This window comes from Camelus bactrianus, chromosome 31, assembly GCF_048773025.1.
Source record: "Camelus bactrianus isolate YW-2024 breed Bactrian camel chromosome 31, ASM4877302v1, whole genome shotgun sequence".
NCBI classification, from domain to species: Eukaryota; Metazoa; Chordata; class Mammalia; order Artiodactyla; family Camelidae; genus Camelus; species Camelus bactrianus.
The window spans coordinates 24,177,784-24,195,908 of record NC_133569.1 but is presented as its reverse complement, the minus strand read 5'-3'; the positions used below and the strand labels follow the sequence as shown (position 1 = coordinate 24,195,908).

At 43.4% G+C, this 18,125-nt stretch overlaps 1 protein-coding gene across 9 annotated transcripts in view; it reads right to left on the bottom strand.

The window, feature by feature from the left end:
* The window catches only part of AUH (AU RNA binding methylglutaconyl-CoA hydratase), a 144,788-nt gene that overhangs the window by 59,243 nt on the left and 67,420 nt on the right, over window positions 1–18,125 (bottom strand). For 8 of the 9 annotated variants that reach the window (XM_074355661.1, XM_074355669.1, XM_074355668.1 and 5 more), the window contains one exon: window positions 17,063–17,119. The exons of the other annotated variant lie outside the window; for it this stretch is intronic. In XM_074355661.1, coding sequence (XP_074211762.1) covers window positions 17,063–17,119 — 57 coding nt within the window. The remainder of the gene's footprint in view (window positions 1–17,062; window positions 17,120–18,125) is intronic. 9 annotated transcript variants of the gene reach the window in all.

Sequence of the window (18,125 nt, the reverse complement as noted above, 5' to 3'; positions counted from 1 at the left end):
AAGTACAGGTGGGGAAAGAACACCTGATGTTCAGCAGGATTTTCCTCGCGACAATCACTTCGACAAGTGATGCATTTATAGCTTTTCTGCATAATAAAATGTTAGTTCTTTCATAAAAAAATACAAAAGTCTTCACGATGCCTCTCGTTTGCTACAACGCCTAGGCTTTCTGACACACCTTGTACTAGCGTGTAAGTGTTGGCGTGCAATGCTCGTGTGTGTGCTCAGCACGGAGAACCCACAGCAGCTCCCCTGGAAGGGCCATGTGGGTCTGCAACCTGGAGCTCCTACACATCCTTCACGTGGTGGGACAACAAACCAGACACTAGGATGCAAACACGTGGGCTGGACTTAACAGACCAGGTGCCTACATTTTTAGAGTATTTAAAATGCTAACTCTTATATCTGAATGCACTTTTAAAACTATATTCTACGAAAAATTGCACATGTATTATATATATGTTATATATACATACATATCTATATTTAATCTCATTACACCTACACTTGCTGAAGTAAACTCAGGCTGCTCTTTTAAAATTCTGCCTACCTGCTGTCTGCATCTGCCATCCCTGTGCTGGACCGACCAGCACATCTCCAGAGTCAAAGTGGTCCAGAAGCGGTGAGTGCTGTGGGTGAGCCTTGCTCCTTCCTGCGCCTCCAATGTGCTCCAGAAGAACTGGAGTGAGGGTGCCAGCACACTCGCCACCCCTGCTGAGGAGGCCCTGGGACATCTCGTTATGTCTTCCCAGATCACCTCTCCCCCACTGTCCCCCGTCCTAATGGGCTTCTGGTTCAGCACGCCTTCTCTCCTCCTTTGCTTAATTTTGTCATCACCACACTTACCACTATCTAACGTAACTACGTATTTTATTTATTTATCAGTCTGCCCCCTCAAATGTAAACTCCATAAAGGGTTTGGTCTGTTTAATTTTCTGCTATATTTTTCCAGCCACTACAAGTGCCTGGCACATAATAAACACTCAGTAAAACACTAGGCAAAGAAATGAATGCATCTCACAGACGTATAAACCAGAAAAAAACAAAAAAAACTACTAGAAACATCAGGTCAGACATACCAGGCATAGGACGTACTGTAAAGAAAAAGAAGAACAAAATGCTGGGTACACAGCACCCGCACTGGACCACCAACTATAGCTCCCAAGGGAAAGCGGTGGGAGACGGTACAAAGACAGCAAACTGCACCAGTCAGGCTTCTTGGCCGCTGGCAGCACAGACCCACTCTGGCTGATTTACACACAAGAGAGGCTTACTGAACGCTTTCTGGATGACTCCAAGAATTACCAAAAAATGCTAAAGAACTACGTTTACTAAACAGAACCAAGAGTCACCACGAGCCAGGACGGCAGCCTCAGCCCACAAAGAGAAGGCTGCGTCCAGTAAGGACCCAGGCCCTAGGACGCAGACAAAGTCCCCATCAAACCTTCACTGTCCCTACTTCTGATGGTCCAGCTTTAAACTCAAAATTCTGGGCAGAAATCTCTGCTAGCAGGTACCCACTTAAACCCATTCAGGAGGGACCCACAGACTTAGAAAGGGGTTCAGATGCGCTGGGGGGGTCAAAAAAAAACAGGTACATCACAATAGTGGTGTAAACAAACTTTATCTGGTACAAATACCAAAGAGAAAGCTCTTCCCTGGAGTGCACATACTTCCTGATACCTGCATGACAAAGGCTTCTGCGACAATGACCAGCATAGAAGCGTCAGGGAGGTGGGCTGCTCATTAGCGCTGTGTGTGAGAACAGGCTAAAATGCACACGCTAAACCTCACGCATTTGCACAGCAATGTGGATTTCTGCAGTATCAGTTGGCATTGGAAATGTTACACTTACTTCAAGTGGCACAAAATAAAGGCACCAAGCTGAAGTATTTTAAACCCTCTACGTCTCTATTACTCAACCGAAAGGTTTTCAAAGCATCAAGAACAGCACGCATGTGCGGACGTTCAGGAGCAAACATCAGCCAAAATGAATCGCACAGTGACCCAAATAACAGGGACTGGGAGGGGCTGGCTGCTCCAGTCACAGAGCGCTCACTGGCTCGTGCGAAGTCAGCTGTCCACACTTTAAAAGGGTCTGAGCTCTCTGACCGACACTCCGGTTTTTTTCTGTTTTTTCCCCCTGCAGCTTTAATTTTGGGGCAGCCACAAAACACAAAAAAACTCCTGAATCTTAATCTACTTTCTTTTCTCTCTTCTCGGAGGTGTGAAAGGGCTGGCCAGGTTTGCTGGAGTCCCAGCAAGACAACCGCTCCTTTCTTGTTCGGTTTCCTTAGGCTCGAAGGATGGGGCGGAAGAAGCCCCTCTCAAGACCTGCTATTCGGAGGAGGGAAGCAGGTTTCACGTGCTCCCTGGAATCCGAAGAATTTATCCCCAAAAGGCACTGAAACGTGCCTAGTTAAAAACAAACTTCAACAAAGAAAGCAACAGAGGGAGAAAACAAATGTACGAAACACACAGTTAACCAGCAGAGACTTGTGCAAAGAGCAGACAAGCATGATTTCTGGGTAACGCTCCTAAAAATCCCAGAAAGTAAAACATTCAGAGAAATCCAATTTATCTCATTCAAGGAACAGATATTGAGCGCCTGCACCTCACAAGCTCTGGGCCAGAGACGCTGCTGCCACAAGAGGCAACAGAAATCCCGGGTGCCCTCCCCGGAAGCACACAGGGCGGAGGACGCCGGAGGGCACGGCCAGACCGGCAGAGAGAGCTGACTTGTTACAGTAAGTAAACAAGGAGGCCATCAGACTAGGTGGCTCTAAACGCCTTGGTGGCCTCCGTACACAAACCAAAATCTAAGCCTGTAAATGCCTCAAAGTTACGAAATCAAAACGCTAAGAGCAACGATCACAACCAAACAACTAGGCTATCAGCCACAGCCAGTCAATAGTTTCCTGATTTTGCTTCCATCTTTTCTCTGTAGAAGTCTCTCCCCAGCTTCCTGTTGGCGGAGTGCTCCTAACTCCGTCTGGCTTGGCCCAAGTCAGATCGATTTTTGCTCAAATGAAGTCTTAAAATTCCGAATACGCCTCAGCTTGTCTCTTAACAAATTACCAACTGGAAGAGAACAGGATGTTATCAAGGTCTCACTCCAGCACCTAATGATGTGATCTTAATACAGGTTACACAGAAACACCCAAATCCTTTCAGACTTTAGGACACTTACCTTTCACAGCATTCTCAGCTGTCAAACTTACGAATAAACAATTTAGCAAAAACTCTAACTGCAAAGTCGAGTGTATGAAAGTGAAGGGAGAATGAAGGAAATAAATATCAGATTGGCAGCTCAACATCATTTATGTCTCTGAAAAATAAAGAACTTAAATTCATATTGAATAAACCTACGTAAATCGACAACAATGCTAAGATGAAAGTGGACCTTAACGCAGAAAAGCGCCCAGAAAACAGACAAATACACGAAACTGAGGCACAGCACACACTCCGAACCCGCAAGACTTCCGTGCCAGGCTGCACCCTTGCTTCAGTGCCACAGTCAGGAAAAGCTCCTGTTCGGTGAAGCTCTCTGGACAATCCCGCTGGAATACACTTCCCGAGCAGGTCAGGTGATGCTATTCCCACGACATGCCGTCTTGGCGGAATTAAACAGAAGCAGGTACCCCCAACCACACAGAACAGTGACAGTTTATCAGGTAAGGAAGGGGCAGGGGGAGCGAGGGGAAAAAGGACACTTACCAACACAAACCCGTGAAGCTGGACACTGCGGAACTGCACCCCACGCGTGCTGAGACTCCTCATCTACCAGCACACTTTTAAAGCACGTGTCCATTTACCCCCTTCATCCCCACGATGTTTTATATTATAAAACACTCACACCTACTATCACATTTAATGGGTCAGGAGACGAAGGCACAGGGCGGCAAGTCCCTTTCCCACGGCCACGGAGCGAGGGTTCAGCCCACTCCAGGATCCACATGCAGCGACGTTACTGGTTTTATAATAGTTTGTATATTTATTTTCTCAATCTCTTTCTGAAATACTGAACTGATACATAACTGATTTCAAAGTGCTCATTTTAAATTATCAGCAATTGTAGGACTTGCAGATAATTCATTTTAGAGGAATCTGATGGTTACTCCTTATTTTCCAATCACCTGCTGCTGGCTAGTGAATGGAACAGGGAACTTCCCCAACTGTGTTTACAGATGGCCACAGGAAAACAGAATTCAAAAATACGTATATTAGATGAGGATTCTCAATCACTTGAGCCAGCAAATCCTGCCACGGCATCAGGTAAAAGTTTGGTTAATAAACAGCTCCTTGCTTTTCACAAGGTATCAACTACTTTAACAAGCCAAACCTTCAAGCTGAACAGAAACCCCATAATTTATCATCTAACAGGGTGACCATGACCATTTCCAGACGCTTCCTCTGCCTCTGAAATGCTCCTGACCAAGGGTAACTATTAACAGGTCAAGAAACAAATTAATTCCAGGGCACTGGAAATTATGCTCATGAGATGAAAAGTGGCCTTGCTGACAGTGCATCACTATTTCTAGACAGCGCACTTGAACATCAAATAAATCTCACATCATGGAGATGTGCCAAGAGCCAGTGACCTAGTTTCATTAGGGTGGGAAAGAAACAGCAATCTGCCCTTTGAGACTGGTACCAAAATAGCTTCCCGAACGCAGAGCTTCACGCTTTTTTAAGGTTTTAAATAATCTTTCCATGCAAGGGCAAGAAGACTACTCAGAGCCAGTACCAAACAGGAATGTCCTTTATGTACCCCCGTCGGTCAGTGCTAGCTCTCGTAACGCTACTGATATTTTCAAAACTTGGAAAGAATTCAGAACCAGTAAAATTTAATAAGAAACTGTTTTCAACATCTAATAATTGCCTAATGTAGGCAATCGTACCACACCAGCAGACCAAAGACTATTTTTGAGAAACTCTATAAAGATAACCGGCTGCCTTTGCCAGCACCACACCCAAAGAAACATGCAAGCAACAATACACACAACTATTTTTATTGAGGTAGCTTTATATTACATGGACATAAAAATATAAAGAAACACCGCACCTACGCACAGCACCATAGAAACAAAACCTGGCACAACAGAAACCGTCAACAGTCAAAAGCGGTCACTTTAGGAAGAGCTGGGGCAAGAAACAAGTCTGAGAGACACTGGGCCTGTGAAACCTATTTTTCCCTTCCTGAAATGAAGAATGTGAAAAACAGGACATAGTCACCTCTTAGAAGAGTTCACTGTACAGCATCTACGAACTGTACGACGTCTACAAGACACACGCTTAAAACAAAGCACCTCGAAGGCAGAAAGTAAAAGGCTGGGAAACACACCACAGGCAGGCGACGCGCAAATGGGTCAGGGGCTCACGGTGCCACAGTCAGGCACAACCCAAGCGAAGGCAAAACGCGCAACAGGCAAACGGGGGCGGGCCACGCTGATGCAGCCGCGTGAACCGCGGTGAAGACACAGGCACCCCCGAGGCACCAGAAGACCCGGGACTGAAATGCACGCACAGCTGGCCCTTGAGCGACGCAGGCTGGAGCCGTGTGGCTCCACTTACACGAGGCTTTTCTTCAGTAAATGTGTCCCACAGTTTTACCTGGTCCGTGATTGGTCAAAGCTGAGGATAGAGAACTGTGGATACGGAGACCAACCGTAACGTTATTAGCAGACTTCCGGCTGCATGGGGGTTGGCACGTAACTCCTGAGTAGTTCAAAGGTCGCGTATACAAGAAAATAGGAGAGAAAAACAAGAAACTGACAGAAACACAATAGCAGTGGATACTTGAACATACGTCTCTCCAGTCTGACTGATCAAATACACAAAAACTAGAAAACAACATAATTAATAAAATACATTATGTAAAACTATGTCTAAAACCTTACAAACAAACACGATACTTCCTTTTCAAAGGCCATGGAAAACATTTACAAGTCTGGCCAATGCAATTGTTATACAAAATGAAACTGCTATCATTTCCTAAAAGCAGTGCTACGGAAATTATATGAAAATAATGAAACTAGAAATTATTAATTAGAAAACCCTAAAAATAACTTGGAAACTAAAACACAACAAAACAACAAGCAAACACACAGACACACAAACCCTACTCTTAGGTTAAAATTCAGTAAGAATAAAATGCAAATCTAGAAAATAATATAAATCCTGTCTGAAAATAAATGGTAAGCAGCTAAAATTAGCTTATTTAAAATACAAACTCCTTCATCAGTAATAATGAAGATGAACCAACTAGACATTTGAATGTTTAAGTTACAAAGGAGCAATGAAAGCACCGAGGCAAAGAAAACGTAGAATAAATGGCTGGAAAATGCAGAAAAAAGGCAGGAAGTCATAAATTAGAAAAGAGAAAAAAAGTAAAAGGGAAAAAAAAAACAAACCCGTAAACCTAAGAAGCGGTTCTGTGGAAAAGCAAATTAGGAGGAAAGGAAAACAAAACTAGGAACTAAGGAATTAATAAGGGGAAAGAACCAACTATGGAAGGAAACTTAGCACATTTTGTAAAACATGATATACTAGTCTGTGTCTGAAAACACGTCTACATCTGAAAATCTGGGTGGGATATGACCCGAGAATTGTCAGTTATTAAAAGGGTATTTTGTATTTCTCTGTGCTCTACCATATAAAGTTGTGTACCTATTCTGATCTTGTGGTAGCTTAAGGGGAAAAAGAATATGAAAATGAATATATGTCTATTCATGTATGACTGAAAAACTGTGCTGTACGCCAGAAATTCACACAGCATTGTAAATCAACTATAACTCAATAAAAAAAAAATTGTTTTAAAAAGGGTACTTTAAATGTCAAAATATATTAGGACACAAAAGTAAAATTAATACAAAATTTCACAGGTGTTATTTAATCCCAGTATTGTTTCAAATATCCTAGAAAGCAGATAGTTAATAAAGCTTCCAAATCATTTTCAAGATGCTAACATGTAACTGCTACCAAAATCTCACCAGGTAACAAATGAAACAAATCTTCAAACTAATCTCTTCTATAAAAATGGATGCAAAAAATACCATTCCAATATAGGCATACAGAAGCCAGAAGTCCCATTAAGCCTGAAACAGCAGTACACCATGATCAGAACAGTCTGTTCCAAGAAAACTAGACTCTTTCAATAATAGAAAACCTATCTAAATAATTCAAGTATCAAGAAATGCGACACTATCAATATGTCAAGATACTTCCATCATAGGATTATGGATGTGTATCTCAGAGCAGAGGCCAGGAGAATGCTTTCTGGTGAAACACCACAAGTTTTCCTACAGTGGAGTTATATTAAGACAGAAAGGTGAGATATCTAAAATAGACCATTAAATCAAAAATTCCAACTCACAGAATGGAATGTATAATATGTCTATATTTTTAGGGGAAAAAATCTATAAAGGGCTGTATTAATATACTGGTAGATGCATTTTAAAATCCGAAATGACAGGCATCAAACCATTAACGATAATTACTTACTGGGACAAATATTTCCCTCTTGGTTTAATCAAAATTAAGAAACTGCTTTTAAGAAATCTGTCAACTGCTAAAAGATTAATTCAATTCTGAAACTGGCCCAACTGCCTCCCATGATTATTTTTACTTCTAGTCATACATTATTAGTGATTTTATGTTTTCCTTTTCTAAAATAAATAGCAGTATTACTTTGGTGTTCGAATGCTCTAGGAGTTAAATTTTAAAGTAACGCCGTTACTTTCTGATTAACTGAGGTTGGCGCCTCTTACAGAAGACTTCCTCAAGGGGACCTGGGCTCTGGGGATGGGGTGTTCAAGATCCCCCCACTGGAGGCGGCCTGGTGGGAGGAAGGAGCAGGTGACTTTCTAACTGTGAGATATCAGGAAAGAGACAGCAGAAGATAGAGGACAAGGGGAACAAATGCGGGACAAAAACAAAACCGGCGACACACACGCAACAGGATCGGGCTCAGGGTTGCCACCACTGGTCGCCATGCCTAGTCATCAAGAGGGTCATAAAAGGATGTTCACCAAGTGCCACGAGAAAGTGAAAAAATAAAAGCGAAAGGGGGGACACGTGACTGTAAAAGCACATCCTGGCTTAGCAGTGTAATTCTGTGCGCAGCAACAAGCTTACTTAATGGCAGCCAATTCTACATGGAAAGACTAGAAATCTGAAAGTTAACAGGACTTTTTCAGCTCAGCCACAATCACCACAGGGGTGCACATTTCTGAGAAACAAGTAACTAGTAACACTGGTGAATCTGCTTCAAAGGAAAGGTGGTCCTTTCACATGCCCACGCCAAACGCCTTTTCCGATTGGTACCCGTAAGTCTGATGTCACCTTTGTGGGTAACTAGACATAGTTTGGTGACATTTCAGTGAATGAAAAAAATAGCAATTGTCAGTCTGGGTGCACAGAACTTCTCTGATTAAGTTTTTGGTCATTTGACAAAAATAATGCAAGTGAGTCCTTGCTCAAGGTAACAACATAAGAGCATCCTGGACTCACGTCGTCCCACAGACACATCAAAGCTACAGCTAAACAAGGAGCGCTTTCCTCTAGAAGGAACCCCTAGACCCCCTGAGTGATTCCTCCACACGGAAGCAGGTAGGAGAGCCCGAGGCACAATGTGGCCGCCAACCCCACCCACACCCAGTGACACACTCAGGTGGGGGACTCCCAAAGCTCCCAGCTTCTCTCTGAGGAGCAAAGGGTTTGAATCCCACATCAGGCATGTCAACTTTTCAGCCCTGTGCCTGAGAGATGAAACCCCAAATATCTGGCTTTGAAAGCAAGCAGGCTCGTGTCAACAACAGCAACGGGCACAGCGAACTGCGAAGGCGTCCTGGGCTCGCACAGGCCCGTCTGACCACCCGCGCAAACCAGCGCCCAGGCAGCTGGCTGAGAAGCGCCTGGTCTCTCTGTGAAAGCGGCCTATTTGCTTATCTTAAAAGTTTCAGTCCCAGGAACACATGCCTAACTCACTGCACATCCGGAGGCAATACCACCCCAAGACCACCGAGACCAGGGGTGCCACCTCTGCACTCTGCCTCTGCCTTGCTCCAGGCCACCAGGACCTCCCAGGAATGAGCCTGTGCTCACATCTGGCGCCCTGGTTTTTGCAGACGCTGCCAAGAAGATAACCCCGGAACAGCAGGCTCTGAAGGCCACTAAGCTTATATTCACTGGCCCCACAAGACTGTAACAAACAGAGAAAGAGTTCTTAACCAGCTCTCCACCCCAGGGCACAGCGGAGGCGCAGCCGAATGGACGGTCTAATACTTCTGTGAAAGAGGCCAATTAGCTTGTCTTCATGGCTGCGGAGGGAGGGCCAGCTTCTAATTAAACACACATCAAAGGGTCTACTACAGTCCTCTCCAGACACTCGGAGGCTGGCAGGTACCGTCTTCCCACCCTCCATCTGCCCTGCTCCAGGTCTCTGCTGTCTCTGAGAAAGGACTTGTACACACACCTGTCACCCCAGCTTTTGTAGCTGCCGCCTAGCGGACACATCCCTTGACTGCCTGGATCTGTGGACCAGCTGGCCTTGAGTTAATGGTTCAAAAGGACAACAGCAAAGAAAGAAAGAATTCCTAACTGGCTAGCACCCAAAGGCAAGAAATACTCATCTCCCAGTCTTCCCCTGGAAGAAGCATGTTTCCACATCTTACAGCTGTTGCCTGAGGGTCTGGCTTCCAATCAGCCTGACTCCAGATGCTGACTGAGCTCCTCCCCGTTGAGACGAGACAGGTCCTGGCACTGCCTCAGCCACCGGGACCCACTAAGAACAAAGCAGGTGCTTGGACAGACCAAGGGTTTGAGAGACAACAAACAGCCAAGGCAGGGCTGATCAGTAAGGTTCATCTCCCGGACTGGAAGAAGAGGCTGTTTTGTCTAATGCATAAAGACTAACACAGAGAGTCAAGGAAAGTGAGAAACATTAAAAAAAAAAAAAAAAGACAAGATAAAACCTCAGGAAAAAAGACCTTAACAAAACAGAGACAAGTGACTCACCTGAAAAAGAGTTCAAAATAACAGTCGCAAAAATGCTGAGGACAGGAAAAGAACGAGTGAATAAAGAGGAATTCCCACAAAGAGAAAATTTAAGATGTCCAAACAGAAGTGACAAAGCTGAACACAGTAACTGAACTGGAAAGTGCACCAGAGGGATTCAACAACAGGCTGGACGAAGTAGAAAGGAGGAGCACTGAATTCAACGGCGGGGCAGTGGAACTTACCCAGCCAAAGCAGCAGCAACAACAACAACAACAACAACAACAAACGGAAAGGAGTAAAGAAACCCTGAGAGACTTGCGGGACAGCAGTGAGCGCATCGACGCTCACATTACAGGGGACCCAGCAGGAGAAGACAGTGGAAACGGGGCAGAACTCTTATTTGACAAAACAATGACTAAAAACATCCCCGCCCTGCAAGCCCAGAGAGTTCTAAAAAATACAAACCCAGAGAGACTCGCTCTAAGACATATTACAGTTAACACGTCAAAAGTTAAAGACAAGGAGAGACTCTCAAAAGCAGCAAAAGGAAAACGCCTTGTTACGTCCAAGGAACCCCCGCAAGACCGTGAGCCGACTGTGTAGCAGAAACCTTGCAGCCAGAAACGAGGAACCCGACACATTCCAAACGCTCCCAGTCGGGAGTATTACACCTGGCCAGGCTGCCCTGCAGAACTGAAGGGCAGATAGAGAGTTCTCCAGACAAGGTAACGGAGTTGATCACAACTAGACTGGCTGTACAAAAAAGGTTAAAGGAACTTGTTCCAGCTGAAACAAACTGGCAGTATTCAGTAGCAGAAAAACATATGAAAGTATAAATCTTAGTGGCAAAAGTAAATATATAATATAATTCAGAACAACCTGATGTAAAGGTAATGGTTTAATGACTCATAAAGCTCATAGGAAGGTTAAAAAAAACAAAATCAGAATAATTGTAACTACGATCATCTGTTAATGCACACACGAGAGAACAAGATGCAAAATGTAACATCAAAAACACACAATGTGTGGGAAGAATAAAAATGAAAAGATTTAAATGTAAAGATTGTAGCAATGTTTTCTTAGGTCACTCTCCCAAGGCAACAGAAATAAAAGCAAAAAGAAACAAATGGGACGTAATCAAACTTGGAAGCTTTTGCCGGGCAAAGGAAACCACGAACAAAACAAAAAGACAACCTACGAACTAGGAGAAAATATTTGCAAATGACACAACTGACAAGGGCTTAATTTCCAGAATATACAAACAGCTCACACGACTCAATGATAAGTGGGCAGGAGATCGAAACAGACATTTCCCGGAAGAAGACATACAGATGTCCCAAAAGGTTCCTGAGAAAATGTTCAACATCACTAATTCTCAGAAAAATGCAAAACAAAACTGCAATGAGGTATCACCTCACACTAGCCAGAGTGGCCATCACTACAAAGTCTACAAACAACAAACGCTGGAGGGGGTGTGAAGAAAAAGGACCCTCCTGTTGGTGGGACTGTAAATTGGTGTAGCCAGTATAAAAAGAGTATGGAGGTTCCTTAAAAAACTGAAAAGAGAGTTATCATATGATCCAGCAATCCCACTCCTGGGCACATACCTGGAGAAAACTAATTCAAAAAGACACATGCTCCCCAAGGTTCACAGCGGCACTATTTATATTTACAGCGGCCAAGACATGGAAGCAACCTCAATGTCCACTGACATGTCATCAATGGATAAAGAAGATGTGGTACGTGTGTACACTGGAAAAGTACTCAGCCATAAAAAACAATGAAATAACGCCATTTGCAGCAACATGCATGAACCTAGAGATCATCACACTGAGTGAGGTCAGAGAAAGATAAATAAATACCACTTATTGTGGAATCTAAAATACGATACAAAAGAACTTACCTACAAAACAGAAACCAAATCACAGACATAAAAAACAAACTTACGGTTACCGAAGGGGAAAGGGAAGGGAAGGGATAAATTAGGAGTTTGGGTTAGCAATTACAACCTACTACACATAAAATAAACAATAAGGTCCTACTATATAACACAGGGAACTATATATAATATCTTGTAATAACCTATAATGGAAAAGAACCTGAAAAAGAATATATATGTATAAATGAATCACTTTGCTGTGCACCAGAAACACACTGTACATCAATTATATCTCAATTTTTTTTAAAGTAGACATTTAGAATGCATTCAAACTTAAGTTATTACCAACTTAAAATAGACTGTTATAAATATAAGTTGTTTCATGTTGTTTTATGTAAGCCTCATGGCAACCACAAAACAAAATTCTACGGTAGATACATAAAAGGTAAGGAGAAAGGAATCTGAGCATACCATTACAAAAAAAAAAAAAATCATGAAACCACAAAGCGAGCAAGAGAAGAAAAGAACAAAGGAATTACAAAACATTAACCAGGCTTGTGGTGATCGTTTCACGACATATACATCTACAGTATCATCATGTTGTGTATGTGAAATTAATGTTATATATGTCAGTTGCATCTAAATACATACATAAAGCAAGCAACTGACAGGTGGGTGCAAACGCATGTGTTTAAGAAATCATAGCACCTCCTTTCCAATCAAGATAAGGCAGCAAAGACTGGATTTACATTGTGCCTAAAACATCCAAAAAACGTTTCATGACACTGGACATGAGACAATTAAGGACTGGGAAGGAGGAAAGATGGGAAACAAGCAAGGGGGGCCCTGCATCTGCCCAACCGTATCATCCAAAAAGAGTTTCCAGGACACAGCGCAGAGAGGTGCTCAAGCCCAGCGCACGCTCTCCGCTGAAGGCAGGCTGTGACCCCAGGCCGACCCAGGCAGCTCGAGTGGGCAGCACGGAGACAAGACTCCAGCAATCTAAAGGGGGCAACTCTTTATTTAGCAAAGTGCTGACCATTAAGTGTGGGAGAAAACTCTCTGAGTCCAGGGAAAGAGCTGAAAGGATGAGAGATTGAAGTTCAATAAATGCCAAGCAAAAGGACCATGATGAAAACTACACCAAAGCACATCACAACTCAAAGTGCTTAAAACCCATGACAAAGTGATAAAGGAAATCACAAAGTAGCTCTAGGGGGGGGAAAAATTACATCCACAAAGGTAAGAATGACAGCAGAGTCCTTGCCAGGAAAGAAATGCTGCTATGAAAGCAGTGAAGCAACAGCTTGGCTAAACTGAAAGGTAAGTAAGTGCCAGCCTAGAATTCTACACCCAGAAAAAATGTTTTCAAATAGAGTCAAAATGTAGACTTTTCCAAACAGTCAAAAGCTGACGGAGCTCGGCAGCAGCCAATCAGCACCGCGGAAATGTTAACGGAAGTCCTCCTGGAGGAGGGAAGGGTACGAGATGAAATCTGGGTCTGACGCAAACACACAGAAGAGCTGGAAGTAACTACAGGCACAAATACCTAAGGCAGTTTCCTAATAAATTAAATCTCTTTAAAGAATAGTCAATTATTTAACAGAAGTAGTTAACCACACAATGTGGGCTCACAGCCTCTGTACAAGTGCACAGCCACAGGACAAAGGTCAGAGAAAAACAATGAATGCGTTGTAACAGTGAATAAGGCAATAAAGGTGATAAAACGGAATCATAAAAAAAAATTCAATTAATGGTGAAAAGGAAAGGGGGGAACAAACACAGAGCACAGCGAAAACACACGAAAACGAGAGCTTTGTATGTAACAACAGCAATCACATTCAATGGCTAATTAGACTCAACCGTAAGACGGGGTGAAAAAGCAAGGCCCGACAACATGCTGCCCACCAGAAACATATTTTAAATATAAAGACACAAACAGGTTCAGAATACGAGAATTCTAGGTTGACGGCCCTTTGCTTTCCGCACTTCGGAAATGCCATTCCACTGATTTCTGGACTCCACACTTTCTGATGTGGAATCCACTCATTCAAACCATTGTTTCCTATTAATGTGTTATTTCTCTTCGACTTTCAAGATGATTATTACTATTATTTTGGTCTTTAGTTCCAAGCATTTCGATTATGAAGCGTCTGCTCATGGGTTTCTTTGGGCTCCTCTTGACTGGTTTCACTGGACTCCTTCATTTATGTCTTTCACCGAATCTGTAAAATCCTCAGCCGTTATTTCGAACAGTATTTTTCGAACCACGCTTTCTCCTTTCCTTCTGAGGCTTTTGCGACACAAACGTCAAGCATTTGAGCATTGCTCCGTAGGCCCCTGGTGTCCAGTTCATTTCTTCAGCTTTTTGTTTGCTTCTCTGTTACTTGGACCGAGTAGCTCCTAGCTCCTACTGCTCAGGCGTGAGGTCACCCCCTCTTCTGTCATTTCTACTCTGAAACGCTGTGTATTTCCATTCTTCAAGTGGGTAAAGCGGTTACTACGTCGAGCAGTTAAGGGTGAACTGTTTCAGTTGCCGCCTCTTCTCCTTACTGGTGAGGGAGGGGTTCCTTTCCTAGGTTTCTGGGGATGGCCAAACACATGACACTGGACATTGGACACATATGTGACTGCTAACAGTTTCTCAGTCACACATGCTCACAGCCCAGGGGAGGGTACCACATGGCACGCAGGACCACGTGGATACTGTGCTTGGTAACAGGGTGAAGAACAGGGTATGAGAGGCAGGCGTTGTAGTGCGAGAGCATGGTGTGCCCCTGGTTCCTCAGGGAGGATGCGATTGGTTTATCTGAATAATTTCATAGTCTGGCAGGGACCTGGAACCCCGTCTCCAGGGATAAGCAGGAATGAGGCCTGGTCTGGATGAGGGGCGTGGTTTGCTGCACTTTGGCCACAATCCACAGCTCGCTGTTCGCCATGTCTCCCGCCCCTGTGCTGGAACGTCAGCCGCAGGGCACCGTGCCCTTCCCTTGTTTGCTCACGGCTGTACACCCGGTGTCTACGCCAGTGCACGGCGCAACAAATACGTGCTAAGTTAAGTGAGTAAATGTGCCTGAAACACAGTGTGTGAGCAGAGGCGAGAGAGGTGCTGGGACCCGTGTGCAGGTCTTGTCCTCTGACGCTTACAGCTGACTCAGTCCACCACTATTTCCTCACACTCACAGCGCCCCAGCTTAAACTGCCTTGCTCCTGTTTGATGCCAACAGCTCTGTAATAACAGGGCAGCTGCGGCACTGCACACGTTTACTCTCTCCTACCAGATTTCGGACGGGCACTCCAAGGGAACACTGTCATCTCGATCCAGGTCTGTGTGTTTCCACCACAGCAACTAACAACGTAAGTTTCTTGCAAATAACTCCCCAAACATCCTAACTGGAAATAAAGCAAGTGGTCACCGAGCACGTTTACCAGTACAAAGAAACGACACTGCAGTGCATGAGGTGCGTTCGTAAGTGGACTAGACTTCAGAGGGGTCACTGGGGAATCAGCCCACTCACCCAGCAGTGCTGTCCCCTGCTCACAACACTGGTAAAAGTCTGACATTACGTAAGTCTCTTAAGAAAAGCAGTCTTATTTTTGTTACACTTTTCTTCTTCCTGAAAACAGTTATGACCTTATTAATCAGATTTGGCACAGAAAGGTCTTTTGCTATTTATGAAAAGCAAATTCACCCTCAGAGGAAAAAGATGAGTCACTGGCAGAAGATATTCCAAAGAATCAGCTCAAATTCTGATGTAAATTCTAAGAAGATTTCGACAAAGGTTATAAACAAAACTTTCCAAAATGACTACTGTGTTCAGGACAACACACACACACAGGATTTAAAAATCTGCCATTACTTCATAGACACACCTTAAAATAGAGTTCCTGGACTCCGTGCCAAGGGTCTGCGTTACTGCTAAACACAGCTTACGGTGAGCCGGGCAGGGATGTCCTGAATCGCTCACCCTGGGGACGAGACACAGACAGATCTCGGGACCCCAGTTCTGGTCCTCTGAAACCTGAGCACTCTAATTCCCCTCCTTCTTTCCTTCTTTCTTTTTAAAACAGAAAATAAACTAAAAATTCGTCTTTCCTTCTTCCTTTTTTAATTTGGGGAACAGCTGTTTTATTTCACGTTAGTTATCTGATAATTCTTATCATCGGATCCATTTTCCTATCATCCTTTCAGTGTTTCCATGAGTCACTGTGAAAAAGGTTGGCATGGCAGGACAGGTAGATACTAAATGCTTTTACCTACAGGAATAGCATTTTCAGCAATTGCCAAAGTAGAAAAAACTTAAGTCTTAAAACTGATCTGGGCAGTCTTCAGTTTCACTAAATTAAGGTGTAATTTCTACCTGTACACCCTAATCACGATGCGTATTGTATTAAAGGTAAGGTTAAACACATAACTTTAACCCATTCAGGTACAACATGCCTGAAGTGTTCAAACACCGCCTTTCATTTTTACATTATTACTATCACTTCACTCATACAGTAATAACTTATTAACATACACATCCTCAAATGAAGTCCATTTTTTGAAAGAACAACTCCACCGAATGGGAATGTCTCTAAATTCTCTGCAGCAGACAAAGGAACAATTTCAGATTTACTGGGTGATGCAAGATTTCGTTACCAACGTTGGAAAAGTGCTTTCTTAAATGAGTCTTCCAAAAAGCAGCAGCTCACCTGTCTTTTTTGTGGTAAAAGAATAAACACCAGCTCCTCAGCTCCAAATCCAGGCTGCCCACTAACCCCAACCTTTGTCCAGCTGCAGAGAAACCCAAGGAAGCTGGCATGCAGCCTGGGAAGCCCTGCTCCTTCCTCCACTGGGGTCTGACGGTGCGAAAAGGCTCTCTGAGGGCAAACGTATTTATATACCCATAAAGAATTTCAAAATATCTGTGTGCTCTTTCAAGAATAATGTGGCTGCTACGATAATTTAAAAGCTAAGAAATCATACAGAAAAAGCACAGGACACAGCACAAGAAGAGAACACCAGGCAAGGCGCCCTCCATCTTCACACCCACAGAGGCTAAAAGGATGCACTTTGAATAATAATAAGCAAACAATACAGGACTAGTCTCTTTACCCAAAATGTTGCCTTTTCGACTAACACCCTTTTGCCTTATGCTCTGTTTTGAGGAGCAAATCAAGACAGGCGTGAACAATTCATACCTCCACCAGGAATAATTGCCATCTTTGTTTCAACCAGGCCCATTTTTGCAGAGGAAGCTAAAAAGGAAAGAAAGAAATTAAGTAACACCCACATCGTCAAATTCAAATATGATGACTTAAAAAAAGTTAGTAGGCTATTCTGTTTACTAATTAAATTTCTGTCACGAATCTTTTTAAAAATCCCTTTGGAAGACATTTAGTTATGGAAATACATGAACACTCTAAATGATATATATTAAGAGATTCACATAACATTTTCTGTTAAAAATTGCTTGGCAGCGAATTAATTTTTTGATGCAGAAAGACCAGGGTTGTAACTACATAATTTGACCTGATACTGCCAAGTCATGTCTGAAGGCTCAGAGTTCATTAATTATTCAGGATGAGGAGAGAGGCTGCGTCTGACAAGTAAAAATTCCTTGGCTGCCTGAACAGTCCTCCAGATCAAACAGCTTAATATATCATATCAGATATGGCAACTTTTCAAGACCCAATCTCTAGTTACTCCTGACAAATGGTTTTACGGTTCTGACAGCTGGACAGGGTTCCTCTTTCCATGTTTGTTTTCACAGCTACTTTAAAACATCTTAATTATTTCTTTATTTGCATATCCAAATGTCCTTGGACGACTTCCCATACCCTAATTCCCAGAACTTGCATTCTTTCAGAAATGGATCGCATGTAACTTGACTTGTCAATTTAAAACCCAAGGATCTCAGTCAAGAAGACAGAGATCAAAAATAGAGTGAAAAGGGGGAACGAACATATGGACTAGCAACGACAAATCCCCAGAAACATCACATAAAATTAAAAAAAACATAATTATCCTGACTCTACATTTAACAGGCAGCTCCATCAGAAGGGATGTTGGGAACCAGGGCAAGAACAGTGACACACACTGGCTGCCTGCTTCGCCCAGTCCTTGGTCCCGTGCCCCTGTCACCTCGACGAGGGACAAGGATGCAGACAGCACTGTGACCACACAGAAGGCAGTGTCAAGGACAACAGTGGCAGCACGCGGTACTCCGGCTGGGACGCCAGACCGCCTGGGTTCAAATCCCGC